The 25,373-nt window shown below is 44.0% G+C and overlaps 1 protein-coding gene across 10 annotated transcripts in view; it reads left to right on the top strand.

The window, feature by feature from the left end:
- The window catches only part of ATP8A2 (ATPase phospholipid transporting 8A2), a 318,937-nt gene that overhangs the window by 286,005 nt on the left and 7,559 nt on the right, over positions 1–25,373 (top strand). For 8 of the 10 annotated variants that reach the window (XM_081860134.1, XM_081860133.1, XM_081860131.1 and 5 more), the window contains 2 exons: positions 7,635–7,723; positions 12,258–12,362. In XM_081860134.1, the coding sequence (XP_081716260.1) occupies positions 7,635–7,723; positions 12,258–12,362 (194 nt within the window). The remainder of the gene's footprint in view (positions 1–7,634; positions 7,724–12,257; positions 12,363–25,373) is intronic. The other 2 variants (XM_081860135.1, XM_081860130.1) reach the window with 1 other exon arrangement.

Raw genomic sequence — 25,373 nt, 5'->3', positions numbered from 1 at the left:
ATTGTATTTCCTGCAATAAATTACAATATGCTCTGTAGCCACACCGTGACATCAATCATAACAGCACAGTTGAATTATATTCTTAACTAAGCTGTTGGAGAAATAATGAAAAATTGAAACAATGAATCCTTACATCTCATCAGTTTGGATGTTTATTGCCAATTAGTCAAATTAACCAAATCTGGCTTTAAATGACCTATAGGTTATCCCTGAATAAAGTATTCAAGCGTTCTTGAGAAATATATTTAAACCAGGGTTGGCCACCAATTAAGTAATTTATTGTTGCTTTGCCTTATTCCACTCAACAGATTAGTTGGTTGCATGTAATTAAATGTACATTTTGATACACCTCAATATAGGTACTTTTAAGATACTGAAGGAAGTGTAAGAGAACTTGCCTAAGGGTCATCTAGTCCAAACCCTGGCAATGCAGGAATCTCAAGTAAAGCATCCATGACAGATGGCCATCCAACCTCTGCTTAAATACTTCCAACAAAGGAGAGTCCACAACCTCCCAAGGGAGTCCATTCCACTGTCAAACAGCTCTTGTTATTTAGTAGGAATCTACTTTCTTGTAGCTTGAATCCATTGGTTCAGGTCCTGCCCTCCAGAGCAGGAGAAAACAAGCTTGCTCCATCCTCCATGTGACAGCCCTTGAGATATTTGAAGATGGCTATCATGCCCTCTCTCAGCCTCTTCTTTACCCGGCTAAACATACCCAGCTACCTCAACCATTCCTCATAAGGGTTTCCAGACCATCTTAGTCGCCTTCTTCAACACACGTTCCAGAATCAAAACATTCATTAAACAAAAGCTTCCATAGCTCATAGCTAGAAGCAAAGGCCAACGATAATAGCTTTTTGTCAGTCCCTGGTCCAGTAATGCATGAGAAGCAAAACAGTTTCAGAAGATATGCAAGCACACCTTCAGTTCTCAGCCCCACTAATCAATATTCCTTGGTCTAGAAACATACGACAGTGCTATGCAAGCGCCAACAACCAGGTGATCCCTTTGGCCCGGTCTTGCGTTTACCTGCCCACACTGTGAGGACAGTATCCCTTTAAGTGGGCTGTGCCTAAGTACTTCACATGAGAATGATTCAGAAGAGCTATGGCTTCCTATAACATAGACTCCTCATCTTCTAAATCGTTAATAAAGTTTATCTTACATTTATGGACCTCCTGGTGGGGCAGGCTTTGCCAAAATTATCTCTCAGGCCAAATGCGGAAGTCTGGTGGGCCTAATCAGGGTTCCTCACTCCTGTGCTAGCATATCATAGGCAAATTATATAGAAGATCATTGAATTAGTTTTACTTTCCTTGCACGTTGCTCTAGAATAAGATTTTAATAAGCCCTTTCATGAGTGGAAGACACTTTAAATTCGCGAAGGTCATCTTTGGATCCAAATTTATCGGTTCCCCATATATTTTTCATGGTGTCCAGTCCTCCTTCCCTATACGGCTGACTCTCTTAATAACGGGGTCTTCATTGCAGTTCTCTGTTAAGAAAATCTTACGATGCACAAGCAAAAGGGTACATTCTATGACTCCTTTAGGATTCTGTGTGTCTACTTGTTATAAGCCATGACAAAAACAGCCCAGTTGCACATTTTCTCCCATGAGTCGAGAAAAATAAAGTTGGGGTTTTGTTCTGTGCTTCAGATTCAGTTCAGCTTTTTCAAATGGAAACGATACTCCACACCTGTGCGAGAAGAGGGTATGTGGGACAACCAAAAGGGCTGGAAAGGGAAATAAAATGAATCCCTGTTGAATTTTGTCTCCTATAGGGCTTTTTTTATAATTGCCAAACTCCAAAGAATAAAAAAGTAAAGACAATCTTGAGATACTGCTTTATGTCTCTCATGGGTGGGTTTAATAGCTGGCTAGTTCTTTCCTGTGCATTAATATTTAAAAACAGATGTCCGGACAATGTGGTCACTCATTCCCTCAAACTTGGTTACAAAAATGAGACTAAAAGCCTTTGAGGAACTTGTTAGGAAATGAGATGTTTTTCTTTTAGATTTAGCAATGCTCTTTTTAGGTCTTCTTGTCTTCTTCTTAGCTTGCTTGTGGGTAACCTGGTCCTGTGAAGCTACTTCAGCTTTTCCCTTCAGTGATCTTGTAAAATCCATATTTGGTTAAGAACTGACAAAGTGATAACTGATGCATATTCTGTGGTTTCTATTTTGCAATGTAGAAAAGAAAAGAAAAGGCTGTTTTACAAGCATTTTCAGTAATGTGCCCTTTCAAGATACTTGACACTCCTTAAAAATCCCTGGTTTGCAAGAGTTGTTGCACTACAACCACTTTTTCCATGATAAAATATGCATTTCTAGCTCTCCAGGTGGCAAGGGAAAAGCGCAGGTTAGATTTGTGAGTCCAATAAAATGAAGGCTATAAATATATATATGGGACACAGCTACCTTCTTCGACATCTTTATTGTTGAGAGGGATCAAACAGAAAATAGAAAGTATAGTTCTCCCTGGAACAAAAACATTCAAAGATTCAGTGGAACAAAAACATTCAAAGATTCAGTGGGATAAAATATGGGGAAGAGCCATAAACTCAGCGGTAGAGCTGCTGAACTAGCTGCAACCCTCTCTGTGTGGAGATAGCTTGGCTTCAGTTGTCTAGGTACTGATCACCTCCAGGTTAGACTACTGCAATGCATTGCGCATGGGTCTGCCTTTAAGCAGCAGCTGCTTTCACAGGTTGGTCTAGACCAGGAGTCGGCAAAGTTTTTGTGGCTTGGACCGGTTCACGGTCCTGCAGACGCTGCAGTGTGTGCGCACGCATGTGCAAACTCTATTTCCGGTGCTCCTTCCGGCACGGAGGAGGCGTGCGCAGCTTCCCATTGGCTGCAGGAGCTTCCTGCAGCCAATGGGAAACCTGCCAGTGTCGCGGAAGGCGGTCCCCGCTCTGCTCAGCGCCAGTTTAGCACGGTGCACGGGAGCTGACAGAGCAGGTGGCGGGGGTCCATGGGCCAGTTAAACAACCCCCATGGGCTGCTTGTGGCCCATGGGCCTTAGGTTGCCGGCCCCTGTTCTAGAGAATGTACATTGTATTTTGGGCTGCAGACAACTGCCACAAAAAAACCCCACACTGTTAAAATTGATTCCAAGGTTGGAAGTTGTTTACTTCTTGCTCCACTGGGTCCCAAAGTATTCATAAATGTTCAAGCAAACAGCATATCTTAGCTTTTGTAGCTGGCAATTGCGTGCAGGATTTAGCATCAAAGAACTGATGATAAATGTGTTGAAATAGCACCTGTCTAGCAGTTGTCCTACTGCGACAGCTTTGTTGCTAAATGCAGTTGAATTTCAAAGTGTGGCCACCAGCAAAACATCCAAATAGATCTGTCATACCATAAGACATATCAGTCACAGGGACCAAGGGATGTGTTTAACATCTATTCTGGCTTATCCAGCCTATGCCTTACAGCACTGGTCACCAAGCTTTTGGCAACAGTGGGCACATTTCAGTATTAAGATTGACACTTGCTGATCTTAATACAGAATTTATATTCCTTTAACATCTGCCAAATCAAACTCAATGCCAAAGGTCACCTCTCTTCCGACATCCCTAATGCGAAAGGGTGTATCCTTTTCTTTTTAATTTATTTTTATCAGATCTTCCAGATCACATGCCCCCAAAATCAATCAAAACCTGGTCCCCCCTGTTACTGTATGTGGATGATGCAGCCTTATTATCACTGACGAGGATAGACCTGAAATGTCATTTACGCTCCCTGGTTTGTTGGCTTTTTGCAGTATGGTAGCACTGCAGAGAGTTTGCTGGGGAGACCATGCATTAAAAAGGGACTCAAAAATAACTTAAACAAGGTTTTAATAGCAAAAACAAAAACTCCATTCAGTGGCGTAGCGTGGGGGGTGCAAGGGGTGCCAGCCGCACCGGGCGCAACATTTTTGGGGGCGCACTCGGAGCTCTCTGCCCCTACCTGGTCCTGGTGGCTCACTCTCTCTCTCACAGTGCTGGCTGCGATGGAAAGGACGAGGCTGCGCGCTCCCCAGCCCAGGCGCCGCCTTCTGCGCGCACACTCGCTTGCAGCTAGAAGCCCTGCAGAAAAGGCCGTCGGGTGCAGGAGCGGCGCCTACATCGCGCTTCCCGGAGGGGGCGCGTCGCCCGCCCGGCATTGGCGCGCGTTTGGGCGGGCTGCGGAGGGCGCGAGCGCTGCGTGCGCCCCAGGAGGCCGGCGAGGGCGGGAAAGCGGGCGGCTCACTCCTCCCGCGCGCCCGAAGGGGCTTTTTTGGCGGTTCCCCCGCTGCTACGAAGTCCTAAGCAACGAGAAGGAAAGCGCCTCATGAGCATAGCACTGGAGGGTGAGTCTCAACTTTTCTGGACGAGCACTCAATGTGTTGCAGATATTAAGCATAACTTTAAAGCCCTAAAAAAAGAAGAAGCAGCAAAAAAAAAAACCACCCCACACGGGGGGCGTGTTCTAATTCCCTTCTAACTCCGGGTTAGAGCGCAGCACGTGGAGGATGGGTGGGGAAAGAGAGAGGAGGCGGGCGGGCGCGCTGATAGAACGCCAGGCGCGGGGGCCGCCAGGGAGAGCCAGCGCGCGCCCCACCCCAGACGCTCGCGGCCACCGCCGTCCCTCCCTCCCAGGGAAGGCGGGATTAGAGCAAGCGCCCGGGCAGCAAGAAGCGCTGTTCCCTCAGAACAGCCAGTCTCTGGGAAAGTGGGCGTGGCTTTAGAACTCTCAGGCAGCAGAGGCCGCCGCCCGGCAAGGTTTCCCATTGGGAGGCGCGAAGGCTTTAGTGGGTGGGGATTGGCGCAAATGTAAGCAGGGCGGGCTAAGAGGAGGAGCCGCTGCCGAGGAGCAGCGGCACCAGCAGCGTTTCCTCTCCCCCCCTCCCCTCCCGTGTCAACAAGCGGGGCGCCTGCGCCGGGGGTTTGCGCATCTTTTCCTCTCATGCGCGGTATTTGCTTCCCGAGTCGGGCCCGGGGTTTGGCCTAGAGCCAGCGGCGGGCAGAGGGCGCAGAGCGATCGGGCGCAGCTCTCCGGCCGCAGCGGCTCCGGGCGGGCGAGCGATCGGTCGGTCCGCTGGCTCAGGATGGCGGACGACTCCGCAGTGGCGTAGCGTGGGGGGTGCAGGGGGGGCGCAACATCTGGGGGTTAGGGTTAGGGGGCGCAAATCCACGGGTTAGGGGGCGCAAATCACTTGCCTTGCCCCGGGTGCTGACAACCCACGCTACGCCACTGACTCCATTTACACTAAATACATCAACAACAAACCAGACCCAACCACCAACCCATCCCCCAGGGTAATGGGAGAGCTAGGTGCTGCTCCTTATATACTATACCCAATTGCTGACACAGCTTAATCAATACAACTCAGCAGCACCTGCTATGTTTCACAGCTGTAAAGCTGGGTCTCGTTATCTTGCTCTGGCCCTTGCTCTGGCCCCTTAAAGACATACACATCGGGTGGAACAATGATGAACCTTTACATTTAAAGAAACCATTCAACATGATTTCGTATTGTGAAATCAATAAACTCTCAATAAATTATGAGAAGACAAAAATTCTGGTCTTCTCTAATTCCCAGAAATTAGAGAAATGGAAAATAAGAGGACAAGAAATCCAGCAAGTAAAGATGCACAGGTATCTCGGAATTTTATTCCAGAGCAACTCAGATTGGTTAAAACATCGCACAAGCGCTATAAAACAGGCAAAGTGTACAAAGTGTACCTCCTCAGAAGTAGTTCACTTTTACTTTCAGAAAGGTAACCAATTTATACCAGCTGCTGTTCAAATTTTTCAATTGTCGTCCCAGCTACTTTTTGGGATCCCAATACGGATACAAACATATAATAGTGATTTGGATAAGATACACTCAAGTTTCTTGACGTATCCTGGGGCTCCCAAATTCAATCAAGTATGAGACGCTGTGTGCAGAACTAGGTATACACACGATGGAATACTGGGTGTGGGCTAGCACTATAAAATACTGGTTGCGTTGCCATTTCCATTGCCAACCTTTGCGTCTGCTTTCTGAGTTACTTAAGGACTCTTATAAATCCAGATGGTTCCAACTCTTACATAGCAAAATCAGATCTATTGGTATTGACTTGGAACTTTTGTATAATTCAAGTGAGCAATATATTTATCATAATATTCAAATCAAATTAAGGGACACTGAAAAACAAAACTTTGAGTCAGCTGTAAATAAAATTTGCTCCATGTTTTATGGTTTAAATACAACAGATATCAGGGTCACTTATATTTCAAACTTAATCATTGCAGTCCGACGCAGGGCATTATGTTAGACCATTATGTTAGAACGTTTTCCCCTCAGCTTTTGTCAAGGGCAGATATTTAAACATCCCCAGAAATTATAGGCATTGTGGGTGTTTTTTGAAGTGCCAGACACAGTAGAACATATTCTTTTCTACTGTCCATTGTACAACCAGCTACCCAAATGTGTGCTATCCCCTTTTTCTGGGTAGTCTAACATCATGGCACAATGAAAATATCAGATACTATCTGTCTGACATTAACCCGGAAGTAGCTACAAGGGTGGCTGAGTTTTTATCAATAGTATCTCTTAGGGTGATGAATGGCACTATTTAGCGGGAAGAAACTCCAATGAAAATCCTCATTATTACATATTTTTACATGGCTGTTCATTTGTATATGTTTTAAAATTTTATATATGGATGTTTTATGATGGCCTATATGTGTAATGCCTAATAAAGGTTTGGCAAAGTAAGTAAAAAAGATTTTGAAAGAGTGTATGTGGGAGAGGAACTGATGACAATATGTGATGGGCCTCTGAAGAGCTATACCTTAGTGGTGGAGTGTTTGCTTTGCATGCAGAAGGAGCCAAGTTCAATTGGCTTGGAGAGCCACTGCCAGTGTGATGTTCTCCAGATGTTGGACTATAACTCCCAATGGCCTCAGCCAATATTGCTAGTGGTTAGGGTTGATGGGATTTGTAGTCCAACAATGTCTGGAGGGCATCACATTGGTGATCCCTCCTGTAGGCTGTGCTGAGATAGATGAACCGATGATCAGACTTAGTATGAGGACCACTCCTCTGTTTCTGAAGCAGCATTAAGCAACCTAGCATAAGTGTGCATTTCCTCCTGAAGCATTAAAAGGGAGGGGGGTCACAGGATGTTGTTTGATTCCAACTCCCATCAACCCCAACCATCATGGCTAATGGCTGTGGATGGTTGGAGCTGGAGTTCCACCAGCATATGGAGGACCACCACTGAGTTACAACCTAAGAGTGGCATCAATCACACAATGTCATTGAATGTCAAGAAATATTTGCCACAGTTATAATGGGGAAATAATAAAGGAGGCAAGTTGTGTTGTGCTGTGAGAACTTGTAACGTTTGCCTTGTAATGACCATAAGCTTCTCTGAAGGCCCACCAAGTTGGATGGTAGGGCTTGCGAATGAATAACCAACAACAGTAATTGGGTGGCAATTCTTGGAATGAAATAAAATCAGTAGATCGACATGCAATGCATTGCTTTTCAGTTGCTTTTATTATATTCCTTTTTCACACAATGTTATTAACTTACCCTTACATTTCAGCCAGTCCCTGCTGCATTGTGTAACGTGATCATGATTAACACTGCATTCATTTCTCCTTACAGGCAGGAATGGTGCTGAGGTGTGGATACTTCTGGCTTGGTTTATTTCTGGTGCCCACAGCGTGCCTTGTTAAAGATGTGGCGTGTAGAGCGTAAGTTGGGGAAATGCCTCATTAACTGCACCTCTTGTCAAAAAGACTGTTGAAATTCAAAATAAGAATGAGATTCTCTCTTTTAATCTTAACAGCCACTAATCTTAATCTTGCTGCAGATCTGTTGAAGTGGTGGTTGCAGCAGCCATACAGGTTGCTAACCAGCTTCACCAACACAAACAATAAAAAATGTTCCAGTAGTGACAATAGTCATAAAGATGAATGTTGGGCCAAGACTGAAGACCAGTTTATATCCTGATTAGAAATAGTCATATCTACTTGCTACGCTTGTTGTGACAAAGGGCTGCACAGAAGAATATGTTTGTGTGGATGTTAAAAGCTTATATAGGTAGCAATTTATTTTCTTAGGGTCCATCCACTCCTTGTCTTAAAGTGCATTTTGAACCACATATGGTTCACCACACACGTTAAGCCAAGGGGTGGATAGGACATTACCTAGCACAGACGTTCACCTTCTTATTAAAAACACTGCTATTCATCTTATTAAAAACACTGCTATTAAGATGACTGTGAACGTCACACTCCCCATCTAGGACGATGCCTAATGATACTGAATGTTTACCGCTTGAACAACAAAAATATTAACATGAAATCCTGAATAAAGGAAAAGCCTTGTTTGCTTTTAGCTTGCTTTCTTTCCGTCCCCACTAGAGCATTTGTATCTTTTCCTCTCTTTCTCTTTGCTACTGTTTATCTGAACTAGACAGCATGTCTTTAAGCCTCATGGCTTTTCCCTGCTTCTATTTGAAGGGATATGTCAAGATGCTCCTTGATAGACTGAGCAACAGACATCCCAGCTGTTGCAACGGAATGAGGGGGCTGCGCATAGAAAGGGTTGCACATGTAGCTTCCGTGCCATGAAATCAAAATATTGTAACCCATAATGCTGTCATCTCGTGGCAAGATACATATTTAGTAATCTTATGAACTGATCCTTCTGTCTGGGTTCCTTGCCAACACCCGCAGCAAGACCATTTTTTGGCATTTTCCGGTGAAGACAGAATTGTCTTTACATTTAAGCCTCCAGCTATCCTTCGCTCTGCTTGTTGGAGGTAGGCCTTCATAAAAAAGAAAGAAAACACAGCCAGGATGGAACAAGCTGTTTCCTCCACTGGGCCGTTTTTCTGTGGACATGTGTTGAGTGGAGTAAGGAGCTAAAGGTTTCTAATTTAGTGGGTTGACAACGTTGGACTTACGAGGAAGGAAGGAAAAGACCTGTCAGAGCAAAAGCTGTGCTTTATACATTACTAGCAAAATGGCTGCTGTTCTGATAGGCATGATGTACCTGGAGGGAGAGGGCCTTTATTTTGCAACGCCCCCTGGTGGTGCGTCCCTGTCAATGGCAGTCAGGCCAGTCAGGTAGGTTTTGCTGCCACTAAAACAACAGTGTTTTATCTTCCTGCCTCACTCAGAAATGAAAGGCAGTATTTGATGTTTTTGGAATAAAATTAAGGAGTGCACTTCAGGTCACTATTAGGGTATGCCTAATATCTATACTGGTGGATGTTCTGCCACAATATCAGTATTGATCCCATATGAAAACACCAGTCATCATGATGGGCAGGGTATGTATCTATGAAAGGAAAGTGTATGTATAGCATGGGCTTCGGAGACTGGAGGTGCAATGTATTTTTTCTAAGCATAGAGACATGTCACAACCTTCTTGGGGCTGGTGCCAATACCATTCATCACTGGGCCGCCACCAGGACTCCAGTAGGACTCCACTGCTTATGCCTGCGATGACCACCTTTAAAAAAAAACACAAAAAAAACCCCCAGCATTCATACTGGGTCCCAGCAACTGCCATATTTATTTTTGAGAATGCCACAGGAAAAGATGAGTTGACTTCTAAGGCAAGTGTGCTTATTTAAAAAATAAAAAATAAACATACCATGGCTGCCATCACAAAACTTGGGTGATGATGTCATTGCCTGGGAATGCTCTAGTCCTGAGCCTCTTAGCTGGAAAGAGTTTGGCTCATTAGGCTAAAAGAAGTTTGCTTCTCTGATCAATGGATTTAATTTTAAGTTGACTGGAGTGCTGATAGTGAGAGATGGCTATATAACTTGATAGAGGGGCAGGATTCAGCTGTTACCTTTTAATTGGTCACAACAAGTGCCTCTTTTTGTATTCCATTTACATACATCAGTAGGATTTTTCCAAGGACAGTTGTGGAAAAATGAGATCAAGCTGTTTTGTAGTAAATACTGATTTGCCTCTTGTGCTGTTACGGATATGAGATGGAGCATCGTCTCCCTCTCTTCAGAGTTTGCAGCTTAAGATCTTATCTGATAAACGGACAGTTTACAACCCTTGTATTTATAGGCAATCACCAAACTAGGTTTCTAAATAATGGTTCACGACGTTTTATTGCTTTGCTTACAAATATGATCATAACCTACAAAATTAAAAAATTACTTAATTGTTCCCACCTTTTTCTGCTCTTATAATTTGTGCTTATCCAAATGCATTGCTTTATGAACCCATCCTTTGAAAGTTGAACTATTACATCTAAGGTGATGTGTATGTTTTATATTATACGTCTGCACAAATTGTGACCTGCCAAATCAGATACAGCCCATTGAATCCAGCCCTGGATGTGTGAAGTGACTCATTGAAAAGTATTGTGTCCACAAACATATGAAATGTGGGTTGTGGTGCAAGCAATAACTTCATGAACTAGCCTAGCAAATACCCTCTACTTCTATACTAATGGAAGACTGATGTTAATGGTGACCAAACTTTGTTAAAACCAAAGCATGAGAACAGTGTCTAAATTGTATAATCTTAAAAAAAAAGAGAAAAAAGAATGATGTTGGTAGCATGTAAGCAGAGATGGGGAACCTCTAGCCCACCAGACATTCCTGGACTACAACTCCCATCACACCTGACCATTGACCATACTGGCTGGGGCTGATGGGAGTTGAAGTCCAAGAGCATTTAGAGGGCACCAGGTTTGTCACTAGGTACACACTACTAATACTATTTCAAGGCATTATTAAGATTGGGCCGTTTAGATAGTGGTCCTTTTGCCTACAGTTAGACACTTTCAGGACATACTAATGTTATTTGGTCAATTAATAGTCGTAACTGAGCCTTGAAAAGTTATGTCACAGAAATCTAATCAGCAAGTATATTTATTTACAGAATAAAGTTTTGGCTTACTGATGGACAATTGATCCCACATGTCCATGCAGTTTTCCCACATGAGGTTTAAATAGACATCATTTGAAATTGGCTCCTCTTGTAAATGGAAAAAACCCTGGCTGTGGTGACCCTTCCATTTCTTTTCCAAATTCTCTCCTGCATTAACAACATTCACGCCAGCCAGGGGGGGAAATTGAGGAAGCTTTCAAGTACATAATAGGGTGTCGTGAATGAAAATGTGGACATTCTTTTGCTGTTGCTCCAGTAAGCTGAAGCCTGACACAGATGAAAATTATATAATTTCCTTATTAAGAATGTTGATAACATTTTAAGGTTCTGTGTAGACCAATGCAAATCCAAGTTATCTCATGGCTTGCTTGTGACTTTCTCTTTGGAAAAAGGTGATGGAGCAACAGCTAGAGATGAGCTCTGCTCTTTAGTGAGAACAACAGATTCTTTCTGAAAAATAAATGAATCCAGGCATTAAGGTTACCAGTTGCTCTGAAGATGCAGATGTTTGCACCTATTGTTATTGTGTGCAAGTAGTGAAAAATGGTGCACTCTTTCTGCACAGAATCAGAAAATTCTGGCTGCAGACACCCTTTTCTCTCTCCCTCTGCAAGTGGCATGTTAAGAGGGGAGAAGAACCACCTTTAGGAGGCAGTGATTTAGGGAAGAAAAGGCCACGTAAACCAGAACATTTGATTGGCCATTTGTTATCAAAGAGCCTCCTAAGGTTTTCTGTGCTGCTCAAAGGACAAAATGGAATCAGGCTCTGCTTCTATGAATATTCAATGAATTCCTTCTCTTTTCGTTGAATGGCCGACTCTTGAGCAGTCCAATGATGGCAGTAGCAGATCCCCAGTCTGTAACCCGTCTGTCAATTGAGCACTGGGTATTATTTTCTGATCAAAGTCAAGAAGAGCGTTCTGTTAAAGCAAACTGCTTTGTCATCACTATATGGATGCTGTCCCAGGTACTGTCAAGCTGAATCAAGTGCTAACATGCTGCACTCTCTTTATTTCCCCAATCTTCAGTGCTCACCCGACTGCACACACAGGTTTTTCCAACCTGGTGCCCTCCCGGTATGCTCATTGGGGCTGATGAGAGTTGAGATCCAAACATATGGAAGGCACCAGGTTGGTGTAGGCTGGAATAGCGCCACTGAGAAGGTAGCATGCAATCCATGCTTTTCAGTCTAGCATCCTCTGCTGGACTGCATCCTTGAAAAAGAACCTGGGGCAGTAGGGTCTTGAGCCAGCCCTACTGACTATCTAACTCCGTGTGGGGAAATTGGAGTCATTTACATCCAATGAAAGTTGATTTGTTGGTGTCTTTGTTTTTGTGTCTTTCTCCTGCGATACAGGGCCAAGCATACCTACCATAAAACTTTGCTGGAGCAGGTTCAAGAGTTGGAAGCTAAGTCCAAAGAACTGGGGAAATCTATGCTGCGTGATAGTAATGGAAAGAGGTGGGGGCAATTCCATCTTAACTGGAAGCATGCCAGATCAATACTTTCCCCCTTCCCCACCATCATTATTTTTTTTCTCCTCCGTGCATGGGAGATCCTCCAGACTCATCAGCAATTTTATCCATTCATCTGCTTTATTTTAAAAGGAGGAAAGAGGGGGAAAAAAGCTTCCATCTTTCACTGCTCCATCCATCATAGTTTGGTGCTTGAGGCCAAGGCCCCATTTAGTGCTTCTCGCATGATGGCATGTAATGTTTTCGTTGGGTGCTGGGGCCGATCCAAAGATGTGCTTCAGGTGGCTTCTTTGTTAAATTGATGCCTTGCCTCGTTTTGTTGATTTATTGTACCGACTGACAAAAAAAAGCGTCAAGACCATATTTTTACAAAAATAGGGATAACAGAATCCAGTGGGTTACGTCAACTCAAAGCCTTTTGTTCCTAAACTCCCTTGAAACTAGTTCAAGCTATGAAAGGGGTGTGTTGGTCCATTGAGTTACTGGTGTAGCTCAGTAATAGAGCATTTGCTCTGCATGCAGAAGGTCCTTGGTTCCATCCCCAGAATCTCAAGATAGGACTGGAGATGTCCCCTTGTCTGAAACCCTGGCAAGCTGCTACCAGTTAGTGTACTTCTCTAGATGGACCAGTGGCCTCACTCCATATGAGGCAGCTTCCTACATTCTTAATTTCCATTGGGCCTACAAAGGAGAATTTCTCATGTTATGCCAAAGATCAGTAATAGTATTGGGTGCTACAGTTCATGGTCAAAACTCTTGGTGAAAGTTACTAAGTCACGCCTAACCCCTTGTCCACAGTGCCCAAAGAGATCCAAAGAGCTGCTTTTGCCAGGACTTGGTCGTGCCCAGTAAAATCTTTGACTTTCCCCCATTTAATTGTAGATTCCACCATGCCATATGCTTTTATTTAACCTGACTACTGAATCCAATTTACTATTCTTCTTTATTTATTTATTTATTTATTTACTTACATAACTTACTTTGTCTTGCTTTTGAGACATGACTGCCTCCCCCGCCCCCCAAAGCAGCTCGCGTCAAAGAGATTCCTAATATACTGGGTTGGGGCATTTGTGTTAGTATCTGATTGCTGTTTCGATTGGGGTTTTTATATGCCGTAAGGCGCTGCAATAACCATTGGCTGGTGGGGGTAGCACAAATATTTTAACTAAATAAATTCCGTAAAACCCTTTTCAGGCCTCGCTCAGTTTCAAAAGAGACTTGTTGTGTAACGTAAGGAGCTGGGAGCTGCACAGAACTGCTGGACCAGACAAAAGGGGTCAACTGCTCCATCACAGTGATGAGCTAGATGCCTTTGGGAAGCGAGATGTCAGCTCAATAGTTCTCTCGCCACTTGTGATTCCTAGCAACTGATAGTCATGTAGTTTTTTGGATCCAGGGCAGTGTTCATGCATTATCAAAGGTAGTATTCCGCCCCCCCCCCTTTGTTTCAAGCGTTCACAATCCCGCTGGGCTTCGTTAACTGTCACAAACCCAGTGTTTAAGGGCTGCCGTGCAATTGTCCGGATAAAGCAAGCAGTGATTACCTCTGCTATGAATGGAATGCTTCGACACAGCAAACAACATCCTGGTCTCACCTTGTGGCTTGTTACACTTTCATCCTTAAGCTGTCCTCGCTTGTCCATTGTGTGGCTAGACCATATGGAACCCACCGCTATTATTAAACGCCCCATTGTACAGGAGCGTTATGTGCTCTGTGGGGACTTTTGTCCGGCCTGAAAGGCTTTGGAGAGAATTCTAGCGAGGCTTCTCCCCTCCCTCCCTCCCCCCCAATCCCACCCCACTTTCAGAAGGGTTCATTTAGCCCTTTTTAGAATGCAATTGTGCGTCGGCAAATCGAGGAGCTGAACAAGTTCAAAAAGGTTTTATAACTAACACTTGTGTTCTTCAAACAATATGGCACCGTGTGACCCGCCGAGGGACTTCATGATAATTAAATGGGATTTGACCAAACCGTCTAAACTACCAACCTGAGTGGAATGAGACTTCAAAGAAAGATTCCATTCTGGTACGAAAGGGCAGCCTTCTGATGCTTTTATGCCCATTCTGACAGAAACTAATTGCCATATTGTAGCTGCTGCTGAGGCAAGTGGAGGAGTAAACGCATCACTTTTATTTCCTTAAATAGCCAGGCAGCAACCTTGGAACTCTTACTAATTAAACTGTAAGGTTTCGAGATCCTCTGGTTTGTATTTAGTCTATTTGTAGTGTCAGACTGCATTCACACCACTGTGATTCCACTTTGAACTGCCGTAGAATCATAAGAGTTGGAAGGGACACCGAGGGTCGTCTAGTCCACCCCCTGCAATTCAGGAATCTCAGCTAAAGCATCCATGGCAGATGGCCATCCAACCTCTGCTTAAAAACCTCCAAGGAAGGGGAGTCCACCACCTCCTGAGGAAGTCCATTCCACAGTTGAACAGCTCTTACTGCCAGAAGGTTATTCCTGATGTTTAGCCTGTTGTTTAGCTGTTTAGAGTTCTGGGAGCTGTAGTTTGTTCAGGGTGCTAAGAGTTGATGGGGGGAGGCCTGTTTCCCTGACAGAACTGCAATTCTCAAGAGTGGTTTAATAGCCATCCCTTCTTAACAGGGGACTCTGGAAATTGTAGCTCTGCGATGGGGTCGTTTACGAACTCTCAGCACTTGTAACAAATGACAGTTCACAGAATGCTTTGGGGCAAGCCATGGCTGTTTATAATAGTATCCTAACGTACGGTATGGATGTACCAATATTCATGGTTCAATGTTACGCATGTCTACTCAGGATTGGAGGAAGTCCTACTGGACTCAGTGGGATTTACTTCCAGTTAAGCGTGTATAGGATTGCAGCCTCAACTGTGCCAGGACGTCTTATGACTTTGGGATTAGCTGGATAAACATTTTTGAAATCCCCATTCGCCTCTCTCAACTCTGCTTGTACAATTTCTTATCTTTGATATACTGGTATAATTTGTACAGCAAATGTCAGGTCATTTAGCTTTATTTAGTCATCCATTCATTCTTCAGCATGGATCATATTCTGTTGCAACTGTAAGATAACTTATTCTTTGTTTGCTCTGTCCAAGGACCATAACACTACCCAAAACAGGATTCCATACCTGGGGATTCAATTCTGTGTGTGGAGACTCTAGTCCTCAATCCTGCTCCTAGTTCCATGCAGAAGGATCTCTTTTTACAAAAGCTGAAATCTGCTAATCGGCTGTTCAAGGTGGTGAGGGGGTTGGTTCTTGTTCCCTGCTAATCTGAAGGATCTCAGCGATTTAAAGCTCTCCTTATGCAGCTCCTACTGCTTCTTGGGTTCCCTCCTGTATCACAGCCATTGTTTATAAAGTCATCATCTCTTGATCATTGTCACCTGGAAGGCTGTGTGCATGTGTTAAGTGTAACGCAGTGTGTGTGTTTCTTGTCTCTTGTGTGATCTGCTTTCCCCAGTCATGTTGAGTTACTGTTTTGGCATTCCCCAAATGCAACTGCCATGCTGTGATTCATTCCTCGATTGTATGTTTTCATAGCCATTTATTTCATTACGTTCTCTTTCCCAAATGCTTTCATCTGTACTCCTCCTCATTACAGGCTTCCCTCATTCTCAGAAGGCTTCCATGCAGGACAATACAAGGAATCACTGCCAGCTCCTTTGGTCCATTGCCTTTCCCCCAAAGGATCCCCCTCCTCTTTCCCCCCAACACACATTTGTTTTTTCTCCTTCCTAATTGCACCCAGGTTTTCTGGGTGGTCCATCTGCAAACTAGATAATAGTGGAGTTTCTCTGCCCGGCCTTAAGTTGATGTGTCATGCTTATGATGAGGCCTCTTGTGTGCCTTCTGAGAATTGTTCTGTCTTTTATCGCCTTGTTTGAGTCCTGGCTCTTTCACACCTGCTTGGAAACATGTGCTTGTCTTTGGGGAAGGGAGGCGGTTTGCGGGGGGTGGGGGACCTATACGCTGGGAATTTCCTGATGGGACAGTCTGTCTTATTTGGATACTAATTTTGGGGGGAGTGAAAATTGTGGTGTGTTATTTTAGTTCTTCTAACTCACATCTGCTGTAGGCCTGCACTGATAACTATGTTGTTTCTGTGTATCATTAAACCTAGGGAGGTGAGTGTGTAATCACAATCGCCTTGTTTCTAGTGAGTTATGAATAGGATGGGTGTGCAGGCAGTTATGCTAAGGTTGCAGTAGCGTTTTCCCAGTTTCTTCTGCTGAAATGTTAGCGTTCCTTGGGAGAATTCTTGCAAGTATTCCCACGAGGGGTTAGCTTTGTTCAGGCAGTTCTGGAAGATAAGCAGACTGTCATCACAATCAGCTTCTCTAGTCCCATGCTCTAAACTGCTTGGTCCTTTTCGTTCAGCTCCTTTTGCAGACTAGCATAAGAAAATAGGTAAGAGAACTTCTTCTTTTTTACAACATTTTTGAATATAATAAAACCTTAAAGTGGTTTACAAAAGCAAAATGAAACTATTAAAATTCTCAAAATTAAAAAAAAACAGGTGTTTGCAAAGATTTGTAAAACTCGGTTGCATTTATAGTGCCCCAACCACACCTAAATGACTAAGATTTGAAATCTGTCTGTGAAAAGCAACACTGCTTTAAAAAAAACAAAAAACAAGTCCCAAAATCTATAAATGCCAGCTTTCCCAATACACCCTTATGTTGGGTTCTTTCTTCCTCATAGCTTATGTGCTGATGTCCCCAACTCCTACCAGAACATACGCTGGTGTGACTTAAAAACACATCCAACCACACCCATGTCCACAACAATGTGCAAATGTGTTTTGAAACACAACAGGGAGGAAAGAACCTCATACTGCCTTTATAGGGCATAATCTAAAGGTATAGAATGGCTTTGCTGAAGTGAAGCAGAGCTGTGTCTGATCAGTGCCTGGGTAAGAGACTGCCTGGGAACCTCATGGGTGCTACTTTCAGTTCCATGATGGAAGGAAGGTGGGCAATAAATGTTCTGGATTGGAACAAATGACCCTGTGCATCCCTTCCAGCTCGTAACATTTCATGTTTCTGTGATATAAATCCATCAGCGCTGGGACTGAGGGTCTCCTGGCTCTCATAACAGCCACAACTAGCCCCTTGCACATGCCTTTTTTGTGAGGAGTAGCCCCACGCAGACAAAAATAAGCCTCAAAAGTGTCAAGTTGCCCCAAGTTTTCGTTTGCCTCCTGTAACTGAAAATCTTTAAGTTCACCACCACAAGGCTCTGGCATTTTTAGCTGGCTCTTTGATTTTAATCAGGCACAACAAACCTGATCTTCCTTCATTCTTAGGTTTAAAAACCAAAGATCCCCACAGTCTCCACACTGTCTCTGACCAACAAGGAGCGATGATGTTGCAGGGGGGATTCTTTTCCATCTACAGTATTTTTCGCTCTATAGGACGCACTTTTTCCCCTTCAAAAATGAAGGGGAAATGTGTGTGCGTCCTATGGAGCGAAGACGCCATAGCCCCACGACCCTCTCCCGGCTGGAGAGGTGACGCGCGGTTATGGAAGGAGCCTCTATAGCCGCGCGTCACCTCTCCAGCTGGGAGAGCGCGCGCAGGGCTAAAGAAGCCCCCCGCGACCCTCTCCCAGCTGGAGAGGTGACGCGCGGCTATGGCTGGAGCCTCCATAGCCGCGCGTCACCTCTCCAGCCGGGAGAGCGTGCGTGGGGCAAAAGAAGCCCCCTGCGACCCTCTCCCAGCTGGAGAGGTGACGCGCGGCTATGGCATGAGCCTCTTTAGCTGTGCGTCACCTCTCCAGCCGGGAGAGCGCGCGCGGGGCTAAAGAAGCAATAGCCCCGCGACCCTCTCCCAGCTGGAGAGGTGACGCGGGACTATGGCAGCAGCCTCTCCACTGCGCCTTTCTGCTGCTCCCTGACCTGCTCTTTGGGGCTGGTGGTGGACTTCCCCCGCCAGCCCCAAAGAGCAGGCCGAAAGGAACTTGAAGCCTGGAGAGTGAGCTGAACGGCACCTTGTTTTAGAGCAGGAAAACAAGAGGGGCAAAATTCTCCCCCTCTCTGCGCAGCACCTCCTGCCGCTTCGCTGAAGGGGCGCTGCGCAGAGAGGGGGATAAATTTTTTTTCTTGTTCTCCCCCCTGTAAAACAAGGTGTGTCCTATTGTCCGGTGCGTCCTATGGTGCGAAAAATACGGTAAGTGCTTGTGGTTGCACCTTGTTGCTTTGGTAAAAGGACCAGCTCTTTATTTAACTTCTCTTCAGTGTGTGTGGGTTTGTTGTTGTTGTTGTTGTTGGGGTTTTTTGTGGGGTTTTTTTACTCGGGGCATGAATACAGATGCCTATCTGGTCCCTGAAATAGCAGTGCAAGATACAGCCCCCCTCTCAGCACATATATACTCCAGCATGGAGCCTTGCTGACATGAGGGCTTAGAAAGACCCTCTCTTTCCAGAAGACCCCAGGGACACAAAAAGAAAGCGTCTGAGATGCATCTGAATCACACCACTCCCAGGATGCCCTGATCCAGTCTAGTAGAGGGTATTTTATTACAGTGGAAAGGGCAGTGCCCCACTAACCTCAGTCTGCCCCTCAATCAAAAAAAATAAAATTAGAATAATAATAATACAGACTGGGAAAGAGCTCTGCTTTAAAAGAGGAAGGTCTTCTTACCAAAGCACCATCCAGACTATACATTTAAAGTGCTATTATACTACTTTAAACTGCCATGGCTCCCTCCCCCCCCCCCAAGAATCCTGGGAATTACAGTGTTATGGGTGTTGTTAAGAGACTTCTATTCCCCTCATAGAGCTACAGTTCCCAGAGTTTTCTTGGAAGAGGAATAAATTTCCATCCTGATTTATTGCTGAGACCCCCTGCAAAGACTTACACAGACATGGCAGCATTACTGCTTCCTCTTCGCACAAATCTTAAAAAGCTTTAAGCAAAACTACAATTCTATGCAGAGTTTCCTGGAAATATGCTCTTTGGAACTCATCCTGACAGCATAGGTTCAGCCTGTAAAAAATGTTGAGCTTTGGCAAAAAACAATGTGTTTCCATTTAAACTGCCGGCATGAAGTAGGAACACCATCAAATAAAAGGAAAGAAGTATCCAGCTAGATTATTTCCCTCCTCCTCTGGCCTCCTCTGTGCTAAACAGATACAAACAGAGTAGAAAGTCTCATTATTACTTAATTCGCTTGCCAGAGCAAAGAGAATCCCTCAATAATCCTGGTGTTCCAAAAAATAAAAATCCCAGAACTGTGCCCCCTGCCATGCTCTCTCTCGTCTACACCACTAATGGTCCTCATAACCTGGGGGAAAGCTGGTAAAATACCAGGGGGGCTGCTGTTGTTGGACTCACAACTCCCATGAGCCGACAAAGCCAATGGTTGGAGGTGATGGGACCTATAATTTAACAACTGCTGGATGGCACAGGTTCCCTCACCCTGATTTAAGTTCAGAGAATTTGGTCATAAAATTGTAGAGTTGGAAGGGACCCCAAGATCCAGCTAGTCCAACCCCTCGCAATGCAGCGATCACAACTAAAGCATCCCTGGTCCTCTTTTGAGTTTCTGAATCAGATATCCCATTGGAATAGATTTACCAAAGCAGCAATTTGTTAATATACCTAAAAAGCCAGCGTAGCAAAATGAACAGAGTGCTTAATTTGAACCGAATAGACGTGGGTTCAAATCCACACACAGCATGCTCAGGGTAACTGACTGCACAGAGTTGTGAGGATAAAGGGGGGTGGGAATCCCTTGATTCTTTGAAAGAACAGAATACACATGCAAACAAACAAGGGCTAGTCAAAAGCCTTTCGCTCCCCATCTATAGCAATTATAAAATGAACAGAGTGCTTAATTTGAACCGAATAGACGTGGGTTCAAATCCACACACAGCATGCTCAGGGTAACTGACTGCACAGAGTTGTGAGGATAAAGGGGGGTGGGAATCCCTTGATTCTTTGAAAGAACAGAATACACATGCAAACAAACAAGGGCTAGTCAAAAGCCTTTCGCTCCCCATCTATAGCAATTATAAGACCTATACTTTCTCGCCAGATAACTGATAGTCTTATCAGTGTCAGTGATGACACCAGCAGTGCAGCTAAAATAATAATTAGGATCATTGCTAGTTATTTTAGGGTTGTAGCTTAGAAGAAGAGCACATCTTTTGCATGCAAAAGATCTCACACATAGACCTAGGGTAGTTCCCTGCCTGAATCCCTGGATACTCCCTGCCTGACACTGTACAGAGAGCTAGGTGAGCCAATAAATGCTCTGACTCAGTACCAGATGGGACACGGGTGGCAGTGTGGGTTAAACCACAGAACCTAGGGCTTGCCGATCAGAAGGTTGGCGGTTTGAATCCCCGCCACGGGGTGAACTCCCGTTGCTCGGTCCCAGCTCCTGCCAACCTAGCAGTTCGAAAGCACGTCAAAGTGCAAGTAGATAAATAGGTACCGCTCCAGGCAGGAAGGTCAACGGCGTTTCCGTGTGCTGCTCTGGTTTGCCAGAAGCGGCCTAGTCATGTTTGCCACATGACCCAGAAGCTGTACGCCAGCTCCCTCGGCCAGTAAAGCGAGATGAGCGCCGCAATCCCAGAGTCAGTCACGACTGGACCTAATGGCCAGGGGTCCCTTTGCCTTTACCTTACAGTACCAGGCTGATTGATTGAAAATGGAAAAGAATTCAAGTTCTGGTAACATAAAGCTATTTTAGGCACCTTGGGCAGGACTCTGCAAAAATAAGAGAATACGGCTGCAATCACATACACCAGCCTTTGCCATCCTGGTGCCCTCCAGATGTTTTCAGCTCAATGGGAGCTGTAGTCCAACACATCTGGAGAGCACCAGATTGGTGGAGGTTGCCATGCACAATTACCTGGAAGTAAGTCCTGTTGAACTCAACAGATATTCCTTCTGAGTTGACATTGTACTGGATTGCACTGTTGGATAGAGAAAAGTCCTTCTCAGAAACAAAGCAATCACATCTAACCGTATCCCCAGTAATCCTGTCAGTGTTTTGTTAGACCATTTAAATTAAGCCCATCAGCAAAATCCATGTCAAACTAGTCTGGAACCTCTTAAAGGCAAATAAAATATCAGTAGCAAGTAAATGGTGTCGCTGTTAAATTCTTTCTCTCAACAGCACGACTGAACCAAAGCTGGAAAATAGCTGAAATGGCAAATTTGACAGAGTCTGTGAAAATGGGAGAAAAGGCAAACAAACCACAAGACATTTTGAAAAGCCTCCATTTATTAATTACTGGAGATCGAAGCGGAGATGAACACATATATATTTATTTGATATACGGTACTTATGCCATGTCTTAAAAGAGACCATTTCAAGGCGGCTTTCCAAATCAAGTTATACAATGAAAATACAATAAACAAAAAATTAGATAAAAAGTCCAAACCAGTCATCAAAATAAGCAAATGACCCTGAAATACTAGAAGCGATGGCAGCTAAAAAATAAAATGTCATTAAAAGTGACATTGATTTGTTCTTGTTTGGTTTTAAACCAATATCCTGAAGTTTAAAAAGCATGGTAAAATAAACATGTTGTCATCTTGCATGTTAAAAACTCCAAAGGGTAGGCACCAGGTGGATGTACCTGGGTAGCGAGTTCCAAAATTGGGGTGGCACAATGGAGAAGTTGTGATCCTTGGGTCTCCACTTATAGTTTGATTTCAGTAAAGCAAGGGCAGAATAATCATACAGGAGGAAGGGTTTTTTCCTCCCTTTATAAATTGTTGTTCTGTGGCTCATGCATGTGAGTTAGCTCAGAATGATTGTGGCTTGTTAGGATCATAGAATCATAGAGTTGGAAGAGACCACAAGGGCCATCGAGTCCAACCCCCTGCCAAGCAGGAAACACCATCAGAGCACTCCTGACATATGGTTGTCAAGCCTCTGCTTAAAGACCTCCAAAGAAGGAGACTCCACCACACTCCTTGGCAGCAAATTCCACTGTCGAACAGCTCTTACTGTCAGGAAGTTATTCCTAATGTTTAGATGGAATCTTCTTTCTTGTAGTTTGGATCCATTGCTCCGTGTCCGCTTCTCTGGAGCAGCAGAAAACAACCTTTCTCCCTCCTCTATGTGACATCCTTTTATATATTTGAACATGGCTATCATATCACCCCTTAACCTCCTCTTCTCCAGGCTAAACATGCCCAGCTCCCTTAGCCGTTCCTCATAAGGCATCGTTTCCAGTCCTCTGACTATTTTGGTTGCCCTCCTCTGGACACGTTCCAGTTTGTCAGTGTCCTTCTTGAACTGTGGTGCCCAGAACTGGACACAGTACTCCAGGTGAGGTCTGACCAGAGCAGAATACAGTGGCACTATTACTTCCCTTGATCTAGATGCTATACTCCTATTGATGCAGCCCAGAATTGCATTGGCTTTTTTAGCTGCTGCGTCACACTGTTGGCTCATGTCAAGTTTGTGGTCAACCAAGACTCCTAGATCCTTTTCACATGTACTGCTCTCAAGCCAGGTGTCATCCATCTTGTATTTGTGCCTCTCATTTTTTTTGCCCAAGTGCAATACTTTACATTTCTCCCTGTTAAAATTCATCTTGTTTGTTTTGGCCCATTTCTCTAATTTGTCAAGGTCGTTTAGTTTAGGATCAGGTACACTTAGTTAGCACTTTTAAACCTAGAATGACTGTGAGCTCCCTGTAAAATTATACATCTATGAAAAAAGGCATACATTGTGAGTTGTGTCCAGCAAAGCACTAAGTAAGTCTCCCATCCACTTGCAAAATGGGACTCCTCCCATCTCCCCCTTGCAGTCCCTAAATCTGTTCTGGAGACTCCTCCAACCCTCTAGTGCAGTTGTAGGAGGCAGGAGAGATGGAGGAAAGTCCCGTTGCATAAGTGGAAATCCTTGTGTTGATGGAGATGCATTAGTTGGGTACTGCCCTGTCCCTTTATACCTTGGAAGCCCAGTCCAGGTAGGGAGAGCAAAAGTATGAACAGCCAGGAATTTACCATTGTCTGACTACCTTTTAAAAATAAAAGAAATGTAGCAAACGTTTCAGAGGCATATACACTTTTAGAATTTGGGTTCGGTTCTTAAACAGGGTATCTTATTTAGCTGGTCAAATCATGAAACTCCCTCTGTTAAAGTGAAAGAAAGAAAGAAAGAAAGAGAGAGAGAGAGAGAGAGAGAGAGAGAGAGAGAAAGAAGCAGACATAGTAACATCCAACAAACTGATGCATGCATTTCATTTGGACTTGCCAGAAAATAACAGCCTAAATCAGAAGGGTTTGAAATTATTATTATTATTATTATTATTATTATTATTATTATTATTATTATTTATACCCCACCTATTTATTGGGGCTTTGTTCTCCAGTGATGATATGGGTACCGACTTAATGAGGTTTTAAACTGAACAGAAGAAGTTCATTACTTAGTTTAGTTCTGAGAGCTGTCACTTTACAGAAATATCTATATAAATTAAAATCCAACCCATAGCCACATATGCTAGCAAATGGAAATCTTTTTTTTTTTTACTATTATTATTAATTATATTTTTGGAAAAGAACCAGAGGGGAAGTGTAAGGCTAGAGACAACGCTAAAGTAGGCCATGTGTCAGCCTGTATTTCACAGTGGAAATGTGCTTATTTCACAGAACAATTTGCATATTTAAGGGGGGAAATTGCTTATTTCATGGCACGGCATTAATAAATGCAGAAAAGCCTGATAGCATTTATATATATATATATATATATATATATATATATATATATATATATATATATATAAACTGAGCCAGGCACTTGAGTGCATTTCCCTGTCCACTCCAACACTTCCTTGTTCACCTAGTTTTTCTTTTGTTTAATTATTCGAGCGGATGTCAGCAGGTGAGCTCCATCGCTTTACCAGCAAGTTCCCAGGCTGCTGCTTGCTAATGACTTCCTCTCTTCTCAACTCATTTCCTTGGAAGTAAGCCCAACATAAAATGCATGAAATGTGCATAAGAAATCTTGCACGTTTCAGTGGGGTTTTCATAGGAGAAATCCCCAGTAGATGAGAGTGACTTCTGTTTGTTTGTTTTTTTAAAAAATATCCCCCTCCCGTCACCAGGATCCTGTCGCTTTGCTCACAAATCATGTCAGAGCACAGCTTCTAACTTGCTCTTTTGTTAGGGGCCAGAGCTGGAGGAGGGACAACCTGAATTTTTAAAACCCCGGCAGAGGCACCCAGTTTCCCAGGATGTGCCTGTTCTATCACCAAGACACCTGCATCCACTTTAACCTTCCCTTCTGTCTGTGTCTCGCTTTTGCCACCAGCCAATTAGTGAACTCTGGAGGACATTCTGGGTCAAGCTGCAGCAAGTGCCTCGAATCCTCATTAACACTAATTAGCGCTCAGTAGGTTAATTGGTGGTGAAGCTCATCTTTTTTTAATTACTCCAACGAATAAGCCAGTGGGACCCTGTGGTCAGCTTTGAATTATTCTGTTTGTTTTGATGCTTGTCAACTGAATGTGTAAAGACAGATGTTCTTTGCCCAGGCTTAGGGACTCCTTTCCTTTGCGGGAGGGGCTGAAAAGACAAAGGATCCTTTTTACCGTAGTTAATTGGGGCTTAGCTGATGCCCTAGAACAATTATTCCCAACCCACCCCCTTTTCCCAGGTGGGGAAAAGAATGCATCATTTGGGGGCCAGCGAACAGGACATACGCATCACTAGCAGAATTGATAACTTTAACATTTCCCACACTCGCTAGGAGCCCCATCACATTTCGCAAGCATTTGTAACAGTGACAGTGAGATTTCAATTCTAAACAATGAACTGCAGAACCTGAAAATCATAGGCTTAGTTCGCACATAACACAAAGCCAAATCATGGCTTAGTGCAAGCACACAAACTCCCAGAACAGAAACTGAAGCTGCTGCATTGCTGTGAACTGGACCATAGTTTAGTTTAGTATGTCATCCAAACCTGGAGGTTTATCTCCTCCAGATGAACCAGAAGGTGCAAATGAAGAACAGACCATGGGTACAGCTTGTTTTT

Source organism: Podarcis erhardii (genome assembly GCF_964252035.2).
Source record: "Podarcis erhardii genome assembly, chromosome: 4".
NCBI lineage: Eukaryota > Metazoa > Chordata > Lepidosauria > Squamata > Lacertidae > Podarcis > Podarcis erhardii.
This window is presented reverse-complemented; position numbering and strand designations above follow the sequence as displayed.